Source organism: Brassica rapa, chromosome A01 (genome assembly GCF_000309985.2).
Source record: "Brassica rapa cultivar Chiifu-401-42 chromosome A01, CAAS_Brap_v3.01, whole genome shotgun sequence".
Lineage (NCBI taxonomy): Eukaryota > Viridiplantae > Streptophyta > Magnoliopsida > Brassicales > Brassicaceae > Brassica > Brassica rapa.
In genome coordinates, this window is record NC_024795.2 from 29,574,249 (window position 1) to 29,593,562 (window position 19,314).

Below are 19,314 nucleotides of genomic sequence, written 5' to 3' on the forward strand. Positions count from 1 at the left end.
AAAAGGGTAACATTAGAGTAGAAGGAAACAGTGTTTCCGAAACACAGTGCATAGCAAAGAAACATAAAGATCTTTTAGTGTTTCATCATATCACCAAGACAAACCATCTTTTTTGTCAACTTTATTATTATTATTATTCAGTTCTACAAATCCAACAAGAAAATGGGGGAAAAAAGATTAGCAAGTAGCCCGCCATTAAAACCAAGCAAGAGGGAAGTGAGTAGAAATAAACTACTACTTGGGATGGCTCATTATCAAGGCTTGAGAGAGAGAGCCAATCCAACCTTAGCACTCTTGTCGATGGCCTTAGTGTCAACTTCTCCAGAGACTGTGAAGAAGGACTTGGGTGACCACTCGTGTTGAATGAGTGCATTGGCTATACCCGCACTGTTCACACGTGCTTTCACCATGGTCAAGGGGTCAATCGAGTGCTGCGTTCCCACGGTTATGGTGTTGACCTTGCTAGAGAATTTGTGGTTCACTTCAGCTCCAACAGCGGTGTTGAACAGCGGGTTAACAATGTGGTAGTATGAGGCGTTGACAGAATCTCCTTTGTCGTTCCTGAACAAACAAGACTGATAAGAACCACATCTTTAATCCACAAATATCTCACATGAATTCATTCATTGACTTACAGGGTAAGGGAAGCAATCAAATCATCCTTGGTGAAGTTGAGGCCAGCATTGATCTTGGTGAAACTGCCAGATTTGGTGTCGAAGGAAACGTCAGTACCAAGAGCCAGCAAATTGTTCCCAACAACACCAGAGAAGTTGACAGTTGGGTTCTGAGTCAATCCCATGCTGGTGCTGATACCAGCGTAGTCATGCAAATACTGAAGCTCAATCTGTATGAAAGAGGAAACAAAGAATTATAAAAGGTATCAAAATGCAGATGGATGGGGGTTGAAAAGAGAAGAAGAAAGACCTACCTTGCCGGAGTTTTGGTCAGGGGCCTTGAAGCTGAAGATGGACTTCAATCCAGGGGCAGCCTCATCAACGGTAGCAGTGATCAAAACCTGAAACCAACCAGTAATAATAAAGAAGGGAATAGATTTAGATAATCAGATAAGGTAAAAGGGAAAGAATGTAATTTGGGTAGAATATAATAAAGCATACGGTATTGTCAGTGGAAACTTTGAAATCGGTGGTGATGTTTTTTTGCTTGAGCTGAAAAACTACATCTCCCAAGAGCGATTCACCTTTCTTTGTTCCGGTTGATGTGATGGCCTAAAGATTGTAAAAGGTAAATAAAGAAAACTAATCAATAAAACAAAGAGTAAGCAAACAAAGATATTAAAGAATGAAGTGCAAGAAAGAAACTTACAACACCCGCAGGAGAGTAAGTGGTGATACTCAATTTCTGGTCACTGTTGTGGTCCTTGTACAGCAGGTCTGCACATGACAACGCATTTTTTATAAACTTCTGATTATTTCCAGTGAATAACTCGAAAAGTAAAAAACTGAAACCAACATGCGCATAACTAGATTGGTCCGAAAACTAAATCTTAAGCAAGCGATCCAGAAACCTAACTTACATCTTCTATTTGGCAGAAACAGATTCATTCGCAATCAAAAATGGAGAAAAAGAAGAAGGCAAAGGTTCACCTCTGGCTTTTTTGCCGATGTCCGTGTAGAGACCTGGACCTTTCCCCATTTCTTTTGCTTCTCCTTGATAGTATGATATTAGCTCCAGAGAACGAAGAAGAAGAAGAAGAAGAAGAAACTGTGGCGTCTATAAAAGATTAGAAGAAAGCCCTAGCTATTATCAGCCGTTGGATCCATACTTGCTTCCCTCATCTGCTGCCGTTCATTCCTTTTTTTATACTTCTTCTCCTCTTCTCTATTCGAACTTATTCTAAAATGTCCTCCTATAACCTCTTCAAAAATTTCTAATATACCCCTTTTCTAGGAACTCGGACATATTAGATTACTTTCCGATGACCCAAATGGGTTTGGGTGGATGGGTTTGACCCGGTAAATACCTTAACTTATTAAGAGTTGTTTTGTATTTAGCCATATTTTGTAATAAAAAATAAATGAAAATAAATTATTTACTAGAAAAGGGGTATATTAGAAATTTTTTAAGAGGTATAGGACATATGAGAATAAGGTCCGGCGTGGTTTTATACTAACCTTTTTTTTTCTTTTTTTTTTTTTTTTTGAACACAATTTTATACTAACCTTACTTTATTCCTTTGACTCTCTTCCGTCTTGAATGGGAAATGATTCGGTTTATTCACTAATTGAATTATTTAGTCTGAAACCCATGTGGGTTTGTTTGGAGTTCAATAATTGTTTCGCCATTAGTTGTCTGATATCTCTGTTTAATACTCAAATTCAGGGTTCCATTATAAATAGTTCGCGATTTTAAGTAAATTGCTATTTACAATTTTTAACATATACACCTTAACATACTTTAGGATGAAAAATTATGTCTAAATTTATATTTATAAACAAAAAAAAAATTTCGCCTAGAAGAATTCAAAAACGGATGTAACTATAAGAAAATTTTCGAAAATTTCACCATCAGCCAAATTTCAAAAGCAAAAAAATACAAGAACATATGAGCATTGTTTGAAGTCATTATTTATTATTGATCAAGTACCACCCAGGCACCGATGTTGTTAGGAAAAAAATAGTTGTTAGTTTTTACTTTTTAGTATGGTTGATACAGATAAATAAATTAGACTTAACAAGCACTCTGACATTTTTACTACTTTTGGATGCATCTGACAACTATAACCTATAAAGTAAATTCTTATTGTTGCTAAAATTGGTTGGAAATATTGAGAAAACAGTAACGCTTCTCTCTTCATAGAAGCATCCAAATATAGAAGACGTACAAAGGAGAGGAAAAATGTTAAATTACTAAAGAAAGAGAAACAGAGAAACCTGTCCACCAGTATATTGTGGTGGCTTTCCATACACAACGGGAAAAACTTTCTAAATTTAGAAGTTAACTTCCTTCGTCAATTTTTCTATTTATAATTATTTAAAGACCAACCTTCACGTTTGTCAAACTTCGCAATACGTTTCACTTTAGGCCAAACAGAAAAACGACCTAACTCCATGTTTAAAGCTTAGCAGTTCTCCATATATATTAAAAAAATATATAAAAAGATTACCCCTTTGAGAAAGAAAAAAAGAATTAATACAAATTGTTTTTTTCTCTAGAAAAAGGGGTAATCAAATAAAAAATGGAGACGGCTAGGCTTTTAGTTTGTGTGATTTGTATTGCCAGTTTGATTCCGACCTTACGAGCCAATGTTGCGGAGACGGATGAGTATTGGGTAACAAAAGCCAACGAAGCTCGTAGACGTACCCTTATGGCTTACCATCCTGATCCTTATCAGATTGTCGACCACTTCCACGAGCGTCATTACGAGTAAGTCTCCCTTAATCTATTTCTTTATCACATGAATTCACGACAATGTTTCGTTAGATTATTTTTATAAACGAAAATAATGATTTAGGGTTTATGATGGGTTTTGGTTTTTGTGCATATGATCTTCAGCAACTCTACTGATGTTGAAGAGATGGAGGAAAACGCTTCGGAGGAAGAGGACGACATTGAGATGATTTCTAGTGCGACGAACAGCACAAGGAGGAGTCTAAGAGGTAAAGGTAAAGGTAGAGGGAAATGGAGCAAGCTAAAGGGACCTTGCACTGCAAGTAACCCTATCGATAAATGTTGGCGTTGCCAGCCGGATTGGGCCAGGCGTCGCAAGAAGCTCGTCAAGTGTGTCCGTGGATTCGGTTACAAGACCACAGGAGGCAAACGTGGTCGAATCTACGTGGTCACAAGCAACAGAGATGATGACACGGTGAACCCTAGACCCGGAACACTGCGTCACGCTGTGATTCAGAACGAACCGCTCTGGATCATTTTCAAGCACGATATGAGCATTAGGTTGTGCCAAGAGCTAATGATTAATAGTCACAAGACGATCGATGCTCGTGGCACTAACGTGCACATCGCATATGGTGCTGGGATCACGATGCAGTACGTGCATAATATCATCATCCATGGGCTTCACATCCATCACATCGTCCAGGGCAGAGGTGGCATGATAAGAAACTCAAATGACCACTTTGGGTTCAGAGGAGTGGCCGATGGAGATGGTATCTCCATCTTTGGAGCAACAAACATTTGGCTTGACCACATTTCTATGTCTAAATGCCAAGATGGTCTCATCGACGCTATAATGGGCTCCACCGGTATCACTATCTCTAACTCTCATTTCACCCACCACAACGACGTGAGTATTCATCAAATCCGTACATCTCTACTAGATTTTTCCTAATTGATTTGATCGTTATATATGGAGTTTTAAAGACAATTTAAAAGTAATTAATGAACATGTTGTTTGTGTGTTTAGGTGATGTTGCTTGGTGCACAAAATGACAACCACGCGGACAAGAAGATGCAAGTCACTGTGGCTTTCAACCACTTTGGTAAAGGACTTGTGCAGAGGATGCCGAGGATTCGGTGGGGTTTCGTCCATGTTGTCAACAATGACTACACTCACTGGGAGCTTTACGCTATCGGGGGTAGCCAAAGTCCTACCATTCTCAGCCACGGAAACCGTTTCATCGCTCCTCCTCACCTACAACATTACAGAGAAGTACAAACATATAAACCCCAAAGGCTTGATGTGTTTAAGGTATATATAGTTTTTGAGCTAACAGAAAAATGTGTGCGTGTATAGGTGACAAAGAGGGATTCTGCTCCAGAATCGGAGTGGAAAAACTGGAACTGGAGATCTGAGAAAGACATTTTCATGAACAATGCATATTTCAGACAGTCTGGAAACCCAAAGTTCATGTGTTCACACTCTAGACAACAGATGATAAAGCCCAAACACGGTGTTGCCGTTTCAAAGCTTACCAAATACGCCGGAGCATTGGATTGCCGGGTCGGAAAACCATGCTAAACAATATTGCTCACTACTATTTTTTTTTCTCCTTGTATCTAGGCCAAAATCTTTTTAAGCAAAATCATGGGGTAAAAATTTGAAATAAGTCTAATTTATGAAGATTTTTGTGTAAAAAATGAATGCGAACGGCTGGATACTTTGTAACTCTATTCTGTTTCTGTATTACATTTGTTGTGTGTGTGTTTTTTTGGTTGTGCTCGCCATAATTTCACTATCTTATCTTGGGGACAAATATAAAATACCAATGGGAAAACAGATAAGGTGATTAATTTAAAAACAAAGACTTAAGCAATGACTCAAGGATCAAAAAAACTAATGTCCATTTCCTGAACCGACTGTTCTTAGTTAACAATTTAACCGATGTGTTGATTACTTATCCGAATAGTCATTTTCCAATATTTTGGCCTTCATTCCAAATATATTATATACATATCCACCAAAACTTACACTTGTTAATACAAAAAATTTAACAAAATATATGAATTAATCCGTTTCCATCAGCTCTTTTGGTTTGTGATTAAAAAAATAGAACATATTAAGTATGTTAACAATTTATTAGATTTGACAAATGATTTCTTTGGTATTAATTAATTTTGATAAGTATCTGTCGCAAACATGTGTTAAAAAAAATCGTTCTCAAACATATTATTCTTTATTTCTTCCAATTGTAGAAGACGAAAAGAATAGTTTAGCTTCAGTACATGAAATCGCAGTAATTCCAACATTTAGCAAATAAATAACTTATATAGTTGTTGTGTATTGTTTACACTTTAATGTCATTGAACTCTTCCGTACATTCAAGCACTTATATTGATTTTTCATAAGTTATACATCCTATTCTAATGAACTGGTGTTGGATAATTCCAAGCTTGTGGAAACTTAACATATTATTAGATGTTTAATATGTTAAGATAAACACAATAAGGAAACCTAGAAATAGGAAAAGGAAGTTTCTATTTAGGTTAGGTTTGTGTTTTCCATATCCCACATGTTAAAGGGAATTGTCTTTCATATAAATATAGGTCTAATGGAGAGGTGTTCCATATGATCTAAGTGAAACATATTGAGAGCTTTAGTTTTGAGTAGTTTCTAAAGCTAATAAGAAAAGTTGTTCTTATAACTCTTTGTGTTTCTAAGAGATCTGAATTGGTATCAGAGCCTCAGGTTTGAGACTCGATCTAAGCTTAAGTTGTAGCTTAAGATTCTGGTGCTTGTGAACAAGAGATCGCGACGGCAAGATGGCTGACGTGACTAGAGCTCCACGCACGAAGGACTTTGGATCTACATCCATCCAATGTCCGATGTTGTCATCGACAAACTACACAGTTTGGTCGATGAGGATGAAGGTTCTACTACGTGTTCATGAAGTGTGGGACACAATCGAACCCGGTTCAGATGATCAAAAGAAGAACGATGTTGCGATAGCTCTTTTGTTTCAATCTGTTCCAGAGACTTTGATTCTCCAGGTGGGAGAACAAACCGCATCAAAAGAGATCTGGAACGCCATCAAGTCACGACACCTAGGAGCTGATCGTGTAAGGGAGGCGAGACTTCAGACGTTGATGACAGAGTTTGATAGGTTGAAGATGGATGATGCAGATACGGTCGATGACTTCGCGGGGAAGATATCGGGCCTATCATCCAAAGCAACCTCATTGGGAGAAAACATAGAAGAATCCAAGATGGTCAAGAAGTTCTTGAAGGGTCTTCCAAGACACAAGTATATCCAGATCGTAGCATCACTTGAGCAAGTCCTAGATCTCAACTCGACGGGGTTTGAAGACATAGTTGGAAGGCTTAAGGCGTACGAGGAGCGTGTAGGAGAAGAAACTCAGAAAGAAGACCAAGGGAAGCTGATGTTTTCGAACAATGAAGAGCATAGTCAGAGGGGATATGAGAATTCCCGTGGCAGAGGAAGAGGACGGAACGGTAGAGGCAGAGGTCGAGGTAGGTCACACAACCAAAACCGTGCGTCACACACCGAAGATAACAACTCGAAGAAGAATCGTTCAAAGCTGATATGTTGGAGATGTGACAAGCCTGGTCACTACGCAACTGTTTGTCCCGAAAAGACAGAGAAGAATCAAGAAACCAACCTAAACGAGACAGAAGAGGCTGATGCACTTTATGTACACGAGGTGGTGTTTTTGAACGAAGATAAGGTGATTCCGAAGAATCTTGATATCGACAAAGGCAATGCAAGTGTCTGGTATTTGGATAATGGAGCGAGCAATCACATGACAGGAAACAAGGAGTTCTTTTCGAGTTTGAATCTCAACACCAAAGGGAAGGTGAAGTTTGGTGATGGATCGTGTGTTGACATTGTAGGAAAGGGTGTGGTTACATTTGTGTGCAAGACTGGAGAGAAGAAGGCACTCAAGGACATATACTACATACCTGATCTGAAGCACAATATATTAAGTCTTGGGCAAGCAACAGAGAACGGATGTGAGGTTAACATGAAAGATGTCTACTTAACGCTCACAGATTCGCATGGAAGGTTGCTAGTTCGTGTGACAAGATCTCCAAACCGTCTCTACAAGACCCCTATGGAGATAAGCTACCCGGAATGTTTACATGTCAGGGACGAAGATGCTACATGGAGGTGGCATGCTCGACAAGGACATATATGCTATGGAGTGATGAACAACATGGTAAGGAAGGAGATGGTCGTAGGAATGCAGAGTGTAACACACGAAGAAGGCGTGTGTGACACATGTCTCGCAGAGAAGCAAACGAGACACTCATTCCCGAGTGTAACACACAAAGAAGGCGTGTGTGACACATGTCTCGCAGGGAAGCAAGCCAGAGACACATTCCTGACTAAGGCCATGATTTGTACATCAAAGCCAGTGAGATTATTGCTTGGAAATTTGTGTGGATGTATCACACCACCAACACCAGCAGATAATCGTGAGGCATTCTATCGGTTCAAAAGATCTCACACCGATAGAGGAGGAGAGGTTGCCTCAGCTATGTTCAATCTAGGTTGCACCGATAGAGGAGGAGAGGTTGCCTCAGATGTGCTCAATCTAGGATGCACCGATAGAGGAGGAGAGATTGCCTCAGATGAGTTCAACCTATCTTGTGAAGAAGATTGGGTTGAAGCTATGGAAGACGAGTTGGAGTCTATCACAAGAAACAAGATATGGGAGCTTGAAGATAGACCGACTGGTTCTGAGAAGAAAGGAGAAGATGATCGAGTTTGTGTGTTACATAAGATGTTGCATGTGTTACGCCAGGCACCCAGAGCATGGAGTGTGAAACTTGATAAGGTTCTCAAGGAGATGAGATTTGAGAAGTGCACGAAGGAACCATCAGTGTACTGCAAGACTGAAGGAGGAGACGTCTTGATCATTGCCATCTACGTTGATGATCTATTTGTGACAGGAACTTCGCTTAAGGTGATTAGGCAATTCAAAGAGAAGATGTCTAAGAAGTTCGAGATGTCAGATCTAGGTAAGCTAACGTACTACCTTGGCATAGAGGTGATTCAAGGAGCAGACGGAATCAGAATAAAACAAGAGAGGTATGCTCAAGGAATCCTGCGTGACACAAAGATGGAAGCGTGTAACGCAACTCAAATTCCAATGGAGGCGAATTTGAAGATCTCAAAAGCTGAAGATGAACAAGAGATAGATGCTACCGAGTTCAGAAGAATCATAGGATGTTTGAGGTATCTGCTTCACACAAGACCCGACCTGTGTTACGCAGTAGGTGTTCTTAGCAGATACATGCACAATCCGAGAAACTCTCACGGACAAGCCATCAAGCACATACTGCGGTATGTGAAAGGAACAACAAACTTCGGTCTGTTCTTCAAGAGAGATGGGTCAAGGAGTGTCGTTGGTTATAGTGACAGCAGTCACAACATTGATCTCGATGACGGGAGGAGCACGTCAGGACATGCATTCTACTACGGTTCATCACTGATTACTTGGACGTCGCAGAAGCAGCAGACGGTTGCATTGTCATCATGCGAAGCAGAATTCATGGCAGCAACAGAAGCAGCGAAGCAAGCTATATGGATCAAGGAATTGTTGAGTGAGATACTAAGCAAAGAAGGCGAGAGAGTCAAGCTTAGGATCGACAACAAATCAGCCATTGCTCTAACCAAGAATCCAGTTTTCCATGGAAGGAGTAAGCATGTACTCAAGAAATATCACTTCATTCGTGAGTGTGTGGAGAACGGGCATATCGAAGTGGAGCATGTGCCGGGTGTTGAGCAGAAGGCCGACATCCTTACCAAGCCATTAGCAAGGATTATGTTCAAGCAAATGAGGAGCTTAATCGGAGTTCAAGAAATTGATCTCCCTAATTCAAGTTGGAATTAAGGGGGTGAATGTTGGATAATTCCAAGCTTGTGGAAACTTAACATATTATTAGATGTTTAATATGTTAAGATAAACACAATAAGGAAACCTAGAAATAGGAAAAGGAAGTTTCTATTTAGGTTAGGTTTGTGTTTTCCATATCCCACATGTTAAAGGGAATTGTCTTTCATATAAATATAGGTCTAATGGAGAGGTGTTCCATATGATCTAAGTGAAACATATTGAGAGCTTTAGTTTTGAGTAGTTTCTAAAGCTAATAAGAAAAGTTGTTCTTATAACTCTTTGTGTTTCTAAGAGATCTGAACTGGTAGCACAAAAAAAACATCCTATCTTCATTTTTGACATAATGGTACATGTCTTCTGTCCTTTGGACTATATTTGAGAAGTGATTTTGCTACGTGTCATCTCTACAATCATTTTTACAAAAAAAATAATGACATGAATAAAAAAATTGATGACATGGCTTATAGTTAATATGACATGGACAATCACATTTATTACTGACATATATTTTTGGTAAACTTTATAGAATATAGCAATAACTAATACATTACATTTAATGTTGATTTATATTTTTGGTAAACTTCTTAAAATATGATAATAACTCATAAATCATCATTAAAATAAATATATTGAAATATGCATTATAAATTTTGAAATATTATTTAATTGTATTTTTATAATTATACAATTTTTATTACTAATATTTTTAAAATTTTCTACATCTTTTTTAAAAAATAAATAAATTGTTAATCGTAATTTCATTAGTTTCTTTTAGATATCTACAAATTTTATAATTATTGTTTAGTTATAATTTTTAAATAACTATACAATTTTTATATGATTTCTTAGTAATTTTATACAAGTTGATTTAATACATTTAACCAAAATAAATAGATAAAAAATTATCTAAGATTCGAATTTTAAATATTTTACATATATATTATTAAATGTACTTTAAAATAAACAAAATTATTATTTTTTAATTTTATTATTAAATAATCAACTTTATATTAATATTAGTTAAAAAGAATAAAATATATAATATTAATACATTTCATTTTAAATTAATTTAACTTTTAACAAATTTATCACTGCATATTGTGCAGGAAAACACGTAGTAAGCACTTATATTGATTTTTCATAAGGCGTGTTGACCATTAATTAACCAATATAATTATATACAGAGAATCTCAAGCTGGCCTTAAGCTTAAAAAGTCTTTATGTCATTGTTTAATGTCAATGTCTAAATCGACACCATTGACCTTTATAGGTCAGTAGAAAATCTATTAGCAAGTTGATGATCAATAACTTATTGAATACTGTACTTCGCAATGAAGGCTGGCAGACTTGCGAAACCTTCATCGCTATAGTTTATTAAAAATAAATATTATTTGCATATTTGATAATGCATGTTTAATCACACAATACACGAACATACCTACTAATACATGTTTCTAAAAATGTTGAAAGTTCGTGAAGACATGCTAGTTGACCCTTCCATTCACTGATTCACTCATTGTCTAGCAAAAGTCAACTACTATTATTGAACCATTGAATTTTCTCTTTCTTTTTCTTTTTATTTGTTGAATCGACTATTCCGATTTTTTTGCTGTCATTTGTTTTCCTTTTTCCCATTTTTATATGGCATGTCACTGCAATTCCGCCTCGCCTGGTTGTTTCCATTCGTATAATTTTTGTCTTTTGTAGGAGAGGTTATGTGATCATAAGAGGCGTAAATATTTTTGTGATATTCTAAAGTAATTCGTATCGATGACCGAGGACTTTTTCTAGTCTAGATAAGACTAATATGTTTATTTATTTTCTTGTAATCTAGTATACGATAACGTGGCAAAATATAAAACTACACACGAAATCATTAGTTTTTTTCCATGAAATGTTATTAAGCGATTGTTGAGTTTTCTTGGACATTGTGAGAAAATTAAAATTAAAACTTTTTTTTTGCTTCTAATTCCTAAATGGGTTTGGTGTTTGATTATGGGAAGCTACTAAATATGTTATCAAATTTTAGTTATCAAAGACAAGATGACTATATCCATATGTTAACTTATCAATATGTTATATCCTTTTGGTAAAGAAAGAAACCACATAGATACACGATAGTTTACTTAGACCAAAACAAGAAACAAAATAAGATGCTAGCTAACTAAAATGAAACACTAACAAACTCACGTATCCATATGAAATTTACCCTTTCAAAAGAATATGAAATCCACCCTTAATGTGTAAAGCTAAATTGCTATATGGCCATTCATATACATGGGAGCACACGCATGTATTTAGAGAGAGAGAATGTTCCAATTGAAAAAATAATTATAGTAGACTAGGTATTGTATTATTATCATCAACGAGGCCAAGGATTTATATTTTGGTTAGATTAATAGGGATATTTTAAAACAAATGACTCGGATGTGAAAGCATATAAATCCGGAGATAGAAAAGGTCGTCCTTAACTCATGGTTGAAATCATTATAAAATGAACAAGTTGAAGTGTTGACGATATGAGTCTTCCTCGAAGAAAGTACACATCGATCTATTCTGAAGGCTATATATATAGTAAGAGGTTGTGAAGAAAGAGGACAAACAAACAAACAAAAGAAGAAGAAGAATTTTTTATTTTTTTCAGACAAGAAGAAGAGGACGAATTGAAGATCTTCTTATATTTCTGATTTCTAAATGGAGGTTCTTAAGAAACTACCTACTTCAGATTCTATTGTAAAAGATGAAGTTGCAGGATCTGATGGAGGCATCCAAGAAAGTAGAAAGGTAATAACGAAACCTCAGATGTTATATCTATATATACGTTAGTTTAAGTGGGAAACCTCCTTATAATCATTTTGTGCGTCTGATTTACTGCAGCTTACATGATTAGCATGTGTTTTGATCTAGGAGATTTCATCATATATATATGGACGTGAAAGTGCGGAAAAGGTTTCTACCAAATCGATTAAATTAGTTTCAGTTTTGTTACACGATGAAGTTAAATATTAGTCCGTTACTTTAATGTCATACATATTTATTCATTGCTTGCATATCTGAATTCATCCATGATTATAGCTCAATATATAGAGAAAATACAATAAATTATTTTTCTTAATAAATATTGTTTTAATATAGAGAAGATAATGATTTATTAATAATATTAAAACATGTATGATGATATTTCAGGTGAGTCATGAACTTGAATCTGCAAATGTTGAGATGCGTGAAATGAAGGAGGAGAATGAGAAACTTAAAGTAATGCTAGAACATATTGAGAGTGATTACAAGTCTCTTAGACTCAGATATTTGAACAAAGTTCAGCAAAAATCTTCAGCCAAACCAGTTCCGGATAACAAGAATGATCATCTCAACGCAGAGTTTGTAAGTTCTTCTGATCAAGAACGTGAATTTGTTTCGCTTTCTCTGGGGAAAAGAAGCTCAAATTCTCCATCTAATAGCATTGCCAATAAGGAAGAGAAGACAAAATTAATATGCTTAGGAGCCAAGGAAGAAGAGGAATTGACAAATGCGGGTTTGACTTTAGGACCAGCCGTTGGATTAGCAAAGGAAAATCGTGCCATTTCAAGCCTAGAATATAGCTCATCAGAAGAAGCTCCAGCCATGAATAAAGTCACCGGGAAGAGAAGTTCTCCTAGTGGCGGTGCTGATGATAATAGTCAGCAAAATCTTGCCAAAAGAGCTAGAGTTTGTGTTAGAGCAAGATGTGACACTCTCACGGTGAGTTTTTTCTATATATATATATATATTCATATAATCTATCATGCTGATCATTTCAAAAAATTTGTCATCTTATATATATTGATGAAATAATATCGTATGTTTGTGTTATAAGATGAATGATGGCTGTCAATGGAGAAAATACGGACAAAAGGTTGCGAAAGGAATTCCTTGTCCAAGAGCATATTACCGCTGCACGGTTGCACCTGGTTGTCCTGTTCGAAGACAGGTATCTATATCTACCGAGTGACATATACTATAAAACATACTATTATAATTTCCGGTGTCTAATTTCTTGTAATATTTTTTATTCTTGAAAAGGTCCAAAGATGCGTGGATGACATGTCAATTCTAATCACAACTTATGAAGGAACACACAACCACCCTCTTCCACTCACAGCCACCGCCATGGCTTCCACCACCGCAGCTGCCGCCTCCATGCTCCTCTCTGGTTCCTCCACATCAGGGTTAGACACCGAGATGATCAAGAACTTCAAACTTTATGACAACAATTCAAGACTCATAAACAAACCAACCGTTCTCTCGCCATTACACCCTACAGCCACTCTAGATCTCACTATTCCTATGCCAAAACCATCTTCATCACCATATTCTTTGAACTTCAACACATTTTCTTCACTCCAAAGGTTCCCTTCCACAAGCCTTAATTTCTCTGCTTCTTCTTCTTCCTCCGATTCAACTTCAACCATCAACATTCCCACGATATGGGGTAGTGGATACGCTTCTTGCAGTCCTGTTACAGATAATAAGGTACACACCGGACGGCCATCATTTCTAAATATTGGAAAAAACCTACCGCAAAACCCTTCTTTGACCGAAACCCTAACGAAGGCTCTTACTTCTGACCCAAGTTTCCACTCAGTGATAGCACAAGCCATATCAACTATGGTCGGATCAGGGAATGGAGATCAGCAATCCGCTCGTACCTTAAATAGCTTGTCGATTACTAAACAACAGGCTGCTGCAGATTCTAACAACAAAAATAAAGGATGTGAAGGGTATTTCAGCAGCTTATTGATGTCAAATATGGCGAATCCAGGAATGTTATCAACGTTAAACCTACCGTCGTCAGAACTTCCATTCACTTTGTTCACGACTTCTTCTTCTTCGTCTAAGCCAAGTTTTTCGAACGAGGAAAAAAAGAGGTTGTAACTTTATAGTATTTTCAGTGTGTAATGCAAACGTCTTAAGAGTTAATTATTTTCTGATGATATATTTTGTGTGGCCCATTTGTTTGACCATGACGACAACGGATGATAAAATTAGTTCGCCAAAACGTCTTACTTTCAGTATTGCCGACCAAACACAACTTGGATACGCTTACAAAAAAAACAGTGTAATAAACTACTAATTAGGAAAAATTGTTACGCACCAAACCATTGATAATATCATAAATTTACACTTTAAGTTTTCTTCAACAGCTTAATAATGCGTTTAATCGTAGACATAAACTCTTTCTCCTTCTCTGGAACCACAGAATGATATGCACTCTCCTTCCATGCTCTGTAGAAAAATGATTCTTTCTCAACAAATATGGTAGCTTTGTTTGCGTTGCACGTTCCGTTCTTCAGAGTATCCGACATTTCGTTAAGTAGCGATTCAGATTTCATTAAAGAATTCAACTCCTCTTTCATATCATCTTTTGATTCCTTCTTCAATGTTTTCAACTCTCCCAGCAATTTCTTTGCATTCTCAATCTCTTTTGTAAGTTTGTCGTTTATGAGTTCTTTTTCTTCTTCTCCTTTTAATGTTGTCAATGTTTCTGGGTTTACATCGCGGAGTTTCACTAGCTTTACGTCTCTCGCTGCAGCCTCTTCGAAGTTGCATCCCAATGCGATGACTAGGGTCACAATAAGTATGATAGATTTCTTTGCCATATTGTATTGTTTCAAATTGGTTTAAGGCAAATCTTATTTGGTCATATATATGAGAGGACTGAAACTTCTGTGGGTGGTTGCCTTTACACGGAAAAATGTTGTCTAAAAGTAGAAGGTAATGTTTGATCAAAAAGAAGTAGAAGGTAATGTTTGATATTTTGATGTCCGATACTTCTATTAGTAAATGCTATAAATATAAAAAGTTGACTAAATGATTTAAGTAAAAAAGAAATATGAGAATTTTGTGGATAACCAAATAAAGATGGGTCTCCGGGTGAATACAATATGTTGACCTTCAGTTTAAGGTTATATGTACATACTATTATTAGTCACGGATAATAGTATAAAGTAACCTAAAAATCAAAGACAAGAACTCACATCTCTTCTCGCCTCTTTTCCTTTAACAAATTATTTGGAATCTGATTTCAAACTGATTGTTAAGGGAAAATTGAGCTCTATAGTCATGGCAAAGATCTCCTTATTGCTTTTGGTCGTTGTCCTTTTCTCCTCTCTCCAGGCTTATGAAGCTCACCGCATTGGAAATTTCGATAAAGGACTTGAAAAAGACTTGCACAATGCCGAGGCCATGATCGAGGAAGACTTGAAGGCCAAGAAAACGAGCACTCAAGGTTTGAAATCTGAGGTGACAACGTTGAGCAAATCTGAACAGAAGCTGAAACAACTTGGAAATGATTACAAAAAGGATACGGATGAAGCGCCTTACGGAAAGAAACTCAAAAAATTCAGCAGGCTGGTAAAAGTCAAGGAGGTACTTGGGAAAAAAAAGAAAGCTGCATCCGTAATCCAAAAGATCTTGAAGGATTTTGGGCTAAACGGAGGGAGGGAATGACAAAAGATAATAATTAGGGTTTGATTACTATTCAAAGAAGGTTTGAACTTGTTCATTGAGTTTAGCTTTACAAGTGAGAGGAGATATAATAATTTCCCCCATAGTATACTAGTTGCATCATAATGTAATTAACATGATTAAATGAAATATTACTACTTATGATATCAGAATATGTTTCTATGCGAAATTTCAATACTTATGTCAGTTTTCTTTTAGGTTAAAACTTACGCAAGTTTGTGGATACAAAGTTTGAGATATATATAATATATATATATTTATAAAATATTATCGATGAACCACATCAATTTACAAAAATAACTTCTACTACTTAATCAACCAATTTTTCGCAAGTTAAATTCAGTGAAAATTGTGTTTTTTTAAATTCTTTTTAATTTCTACTACCTAACTATAATTGTGTGTTTTTTTAATTTTTGCATCTTGTCATAAGCAAAGTCAGTAATTTATTCAAATTTTATTTTTATAAATACTGATTTATATCTTCAGAAATACTCATGATAAAAAATTAGATGAAAGGATCCATTTATTTCAATAATCACTGCAAACAATATTTTAGAAAGTAGATGGTTAGATTTTTTGATATCACAATTTATTAAAATCTAAGTTTAGCAATTCATAAGTGATGAAATTTTTATATTTGTGTTTATATATTTGATTTGATCGCTGATGGGATTATTATATAAGGACCAATAAACTATAAATTAAACACTCCATTTTATTAAACTGCTAATATTAAATGAAATTGTTTAATTATATGTTTATAATTGTTGTAGTTAACAACAAACACTTTGTATTTGTAATTATTTTGAAAATTTTAATTATCTTAAACATTTAAAAATTGAATTAATATATAAATTACTATTATTTTCTAACTATCAAATTTTAAGTTGTAGTTAACATGGTGAATGAGATTTCATATTCTTATAAAGCATTGACAAATATTTACGGTAGTGGACAGCTTTGAAAATTTCTAAATTTTACAAACAGTTACAATACCATTGTTAAGGTCATATACATTTAATGTCGAAGATTTTAAGTGGAAAAATGAATCAGTCAATATAGATAATTTTATCACTCATCACGTGATAAGACAATGTAACAAATAACATTTCGAAGGATCTTATTACTTGTGAAGTGATCGAGTCTAATAAATATTCACATTCAAAGATCATAAGCTTGACATTACATCTCCATGTGTATTCAGTGACGATACTTGGAAGGAAAAAAGCACTTAAATATCATTTTAATTTATAGAGTGTTATGCTAAAACATGTTTTTTAGAAAAAGTTAATTTGTGGAATTGCTTAACTTTACATAAGATACAAATAATGGAAAAAAGAGAGAAAAAATGTGTGTGATTTACTAAAAAGAATATATTACTAAACAAGACCTCTTAAAGTAAACATATAATCATGTTTTCGACAATCACAAATTATTAAATAGTTAAATTTAAGGGATTTTTGCAAAATTGACCTACAACTTAAAGTCAAACACAAAACTAACCTCCTTTTTTCTTGAAAATTGGTTTTGCCCTATTCACCCCATAAGTTCATATAATTTACGAAAATGCCATCAATTTTTTTTTTTTTTTTTCGAAAATGACATTTTTACTCTCTCACCCTCATCATCTTCAAGTAATTACAAGATTGCCATTGTCATCAATACCACAACCACCATGAACAACCAATTTGAAGCTTTTAATGCTCCCAAAATCGATTTACCCTTCTTCTTTTTCCATTCTTGTGAACTAAACACAACATATCTCTCACTTTCTCTCCACAATGAGCTAAAAACCCAAGATTTTGATTCTAAAATTTTTATGGTTCATAAAGTCATAGAAGCTAACGATTATGGGTGGGTGACTTTCGTTTGTGATTCTGTGTGCTTGGAGAAGCCTTATGTATGCTAAGGAACTTATCTCACCAATTTAAGGTATGACATCGAGTTTTTTTCCAGATCTGTTCGTCAGACGACTTACTTGGGAAGTCGTCTCGCTGTAGACGACTTACCTTTCAGTCGTCTGGCTGTAGACGACTTACCTGGAAGTCGTCTGGTCAACGCAGAGGTATTTTTGCAATTGACTTTGAAATCTGTAACCTGAGACGACTGAAAATTAAGTCGTCTACTATTGTTTGGTTTCAAAAAAAATTCCAAAGAACCTAGACGACTTACATTTCAGTCGTCATAGGTTAGTTTTGCATTTGACTGGATAATTTCAGAAGTTTGACTTCCCCAGACGACTTACATTTCAGTCGTCTGGCGAAAATTAAAATAATAATATTTTTTTTAAAGTAAACGACTTACAATTAAGTAGTCATAGGTTAGTTTTTTGCAATTGAAAAAAAAAACTTCAAAATTTAATTATACACAGACGACTTATAATTCAGTCGTCCACCAGACGACTTAATTGTAAGTCGTCCAGGACTTTTTTCGAGATTCTGGTCAAACCTCGTAAATCCTGGACGATTTACATTTCAGTCGTCTCGTGGACGACTGAATTATAAGTCGTCTGTATATAATTAAATCTTTGAAGTTTTTTTTTTCAATTGAAAAACTAACCTATGACGACTTAACTGTAAGTCGTCTACTTTTTAAAAAATATTATTATTTTAAATTTTCACTAGACGACTGAAATGTAAGTCGTCAAAAAGTCAAACTTCTGAAATAATCCAGTCAAATGCAAAACTAACCTCTGACGACTGAAATGTAAGTCGTCTAGCTTTTTTGTGGAGTTTTTTTTTTAACCAAACAATAGTAGACGACTTAACTTTCAGTCATCCGAAATAACAGATTTCAAAGTCAATTGCAAAATAACCTCTGCGTTGACCAGACGACATATAGTTTAGTCGTCTAGACAACTTAGATTGAAGTCGTCCGCGTCTTCTCCACTAGTTTTTAAGTCTTCTACGTTAGTTTTTGAATAACTTGTATTTTTAAGAGTGATAAGTAACTTCAAGATATGTAAAACTCATATTTACAAAATATGTTCTCTCCCTTAGTTTTACTAAATTTGACTAAGTTTTTCAATGCAAACTTATAAAAAAATGATATGCTTTGACTAGTTACTATTATTTGTTTCCATCTCTTACCAACATTCTTTTTATTAAGATGAGAAAAAAGGCCATTGGAGTTTATTATTGCATATGAGAGATCCAAAGATAAGAAAAAGGCTACTGAAGTCTATTATTTCATTGATTTGTAAATGTGTAAACACATTGTTAGCACATTTAATACATCTTGGAAAACATTATTACTGATTTTACAAAAAAATTCACAACTAAAGAGTATACATGCAATTCACAAAACAGACCACAAACAAAACTATTATAGATCATTCATCTACAAAGACAAGCTTGGATTCCACTTGAGTAGACAAGACCAGACAACTTTTAAGAAGTCCAGACGACTTCTAAAAAGTCCAGACGACTTCCAGGAAGTTCAGACGACTTCCAGGAAGTTCAGACGACTTTGCCAGAAGACTTTTAGGAAGTTCAGACGAATTCCAGACGACTTTACAGGAAGTCCAGACGACTTCCA

General features: G+C 35.4%; 5 protein-coding genes across 5 annotated transcripts; 3 read left to right on the top strand and 2 right to left on the bottom strand.

Moving 5' to 3' along the window:
* Positions 1-51: 51 nt before the first annotated feature.
* On the bottom strand, positions 52-1,865 carry LOC103850081 (mitochondrial outer membrane protein porin 1). The gene is made up of 6 exons (XM_009126787.3): positions 1,605-1,865; positions 1,324-1,391; positions 1,116-1,226; positions 929-1,015; positions 636-844; positions 52-561 (listed from the first exon to the last, which is right to left on the bottom strand). The coding sequence occupies exons 1-6, from the start codon at positions 1,651-1,653 to the stop codon at positions 255-257; spliced, it is 831 nt and encodes a 276-aa protein (XP_009125035.2). The 5' UTR covers positions 1,654-1,865; the 3' UTR covers positions 52-254.
* Positions 1,866-3,015: 1,150 nt separating this feature from the next.
* LOC103850082 (probable pectate lyase 7) lies at positions 3,016-5,120 on the top strand. Its single transcript, XM_009126788.3, has 4 exons — positions 3,016-3,384; positions 3,514-4,258; positions 4,379-4,624; positions 4,709-5,120. Exons 1-4 carry the CDS (start codon positions 3,197-3,199, stop codon positions 4,931-4,933), a joined length of 1,404 nt encoding a protein of 467 aa, XP_009125036.2. The 5' UTR covers positions 3,016-3,196; the 3' UTR covers positions 4,934-5,120.
* A 5,046-nt stretch (positions 5,121-10,166) lies between these two features.
* Positions 10,167-14,242, top strand: LOC103850084 (probable WRKY transcription factor 72). The gene is made up of 4 exons (XM_009126791.3): positions 10,167-12,057; positions 12,460-13,011; positions 13,127-13,240; positions 13,333-14,242. Exons 1-4 carry the CDS (start codon positions 11,968-11,970, stop codon positions 14,182-14,184), a joined length of 1,608 nt encoding a protein of 535 aa, XP_009125039.1. The 5' UTR covers positions 10,167-11,967; the 3' UTR covers positions 14,185-14,242.
* Positions 14,243-14,305: 63 nt separating this feature from the next.
* On the bottom strand, positions 14,306-15,033 carry LOC103850083. Its single transcript, XM_009126790.3, has one exon. The coding sequence runs from the start codon at positions 14,907-14,909 to the stop codon at positions 14,436-14,438; it is 474 nt and encodes a 157-aa protein (XP_009125038.1). The 5' UTR covers positions 14,910-15,033; the 3' UTR covers positions 14,306-14,435.
* Positions 15,034-15,275: 242 nt separating this feature from the next.
* On the top strand, positions 15,276-15,974 carry LOC103850085. The gene has a single exon (XM_009126792.3). The coding sequence runs from the start codon at positions 15,373-15,375 to the stop codon at positions 15,757-15,759; it is 387 nt and encodes a 128-aa protein (XP_009125040.1). The 5' UTR covers positions 15,276-15,372; the 3' UTR covers positions 15,760-15,974.
* The last annotated feature ends 3,340 nt before the right edge of the window (positions 15,975-19,314 follow it).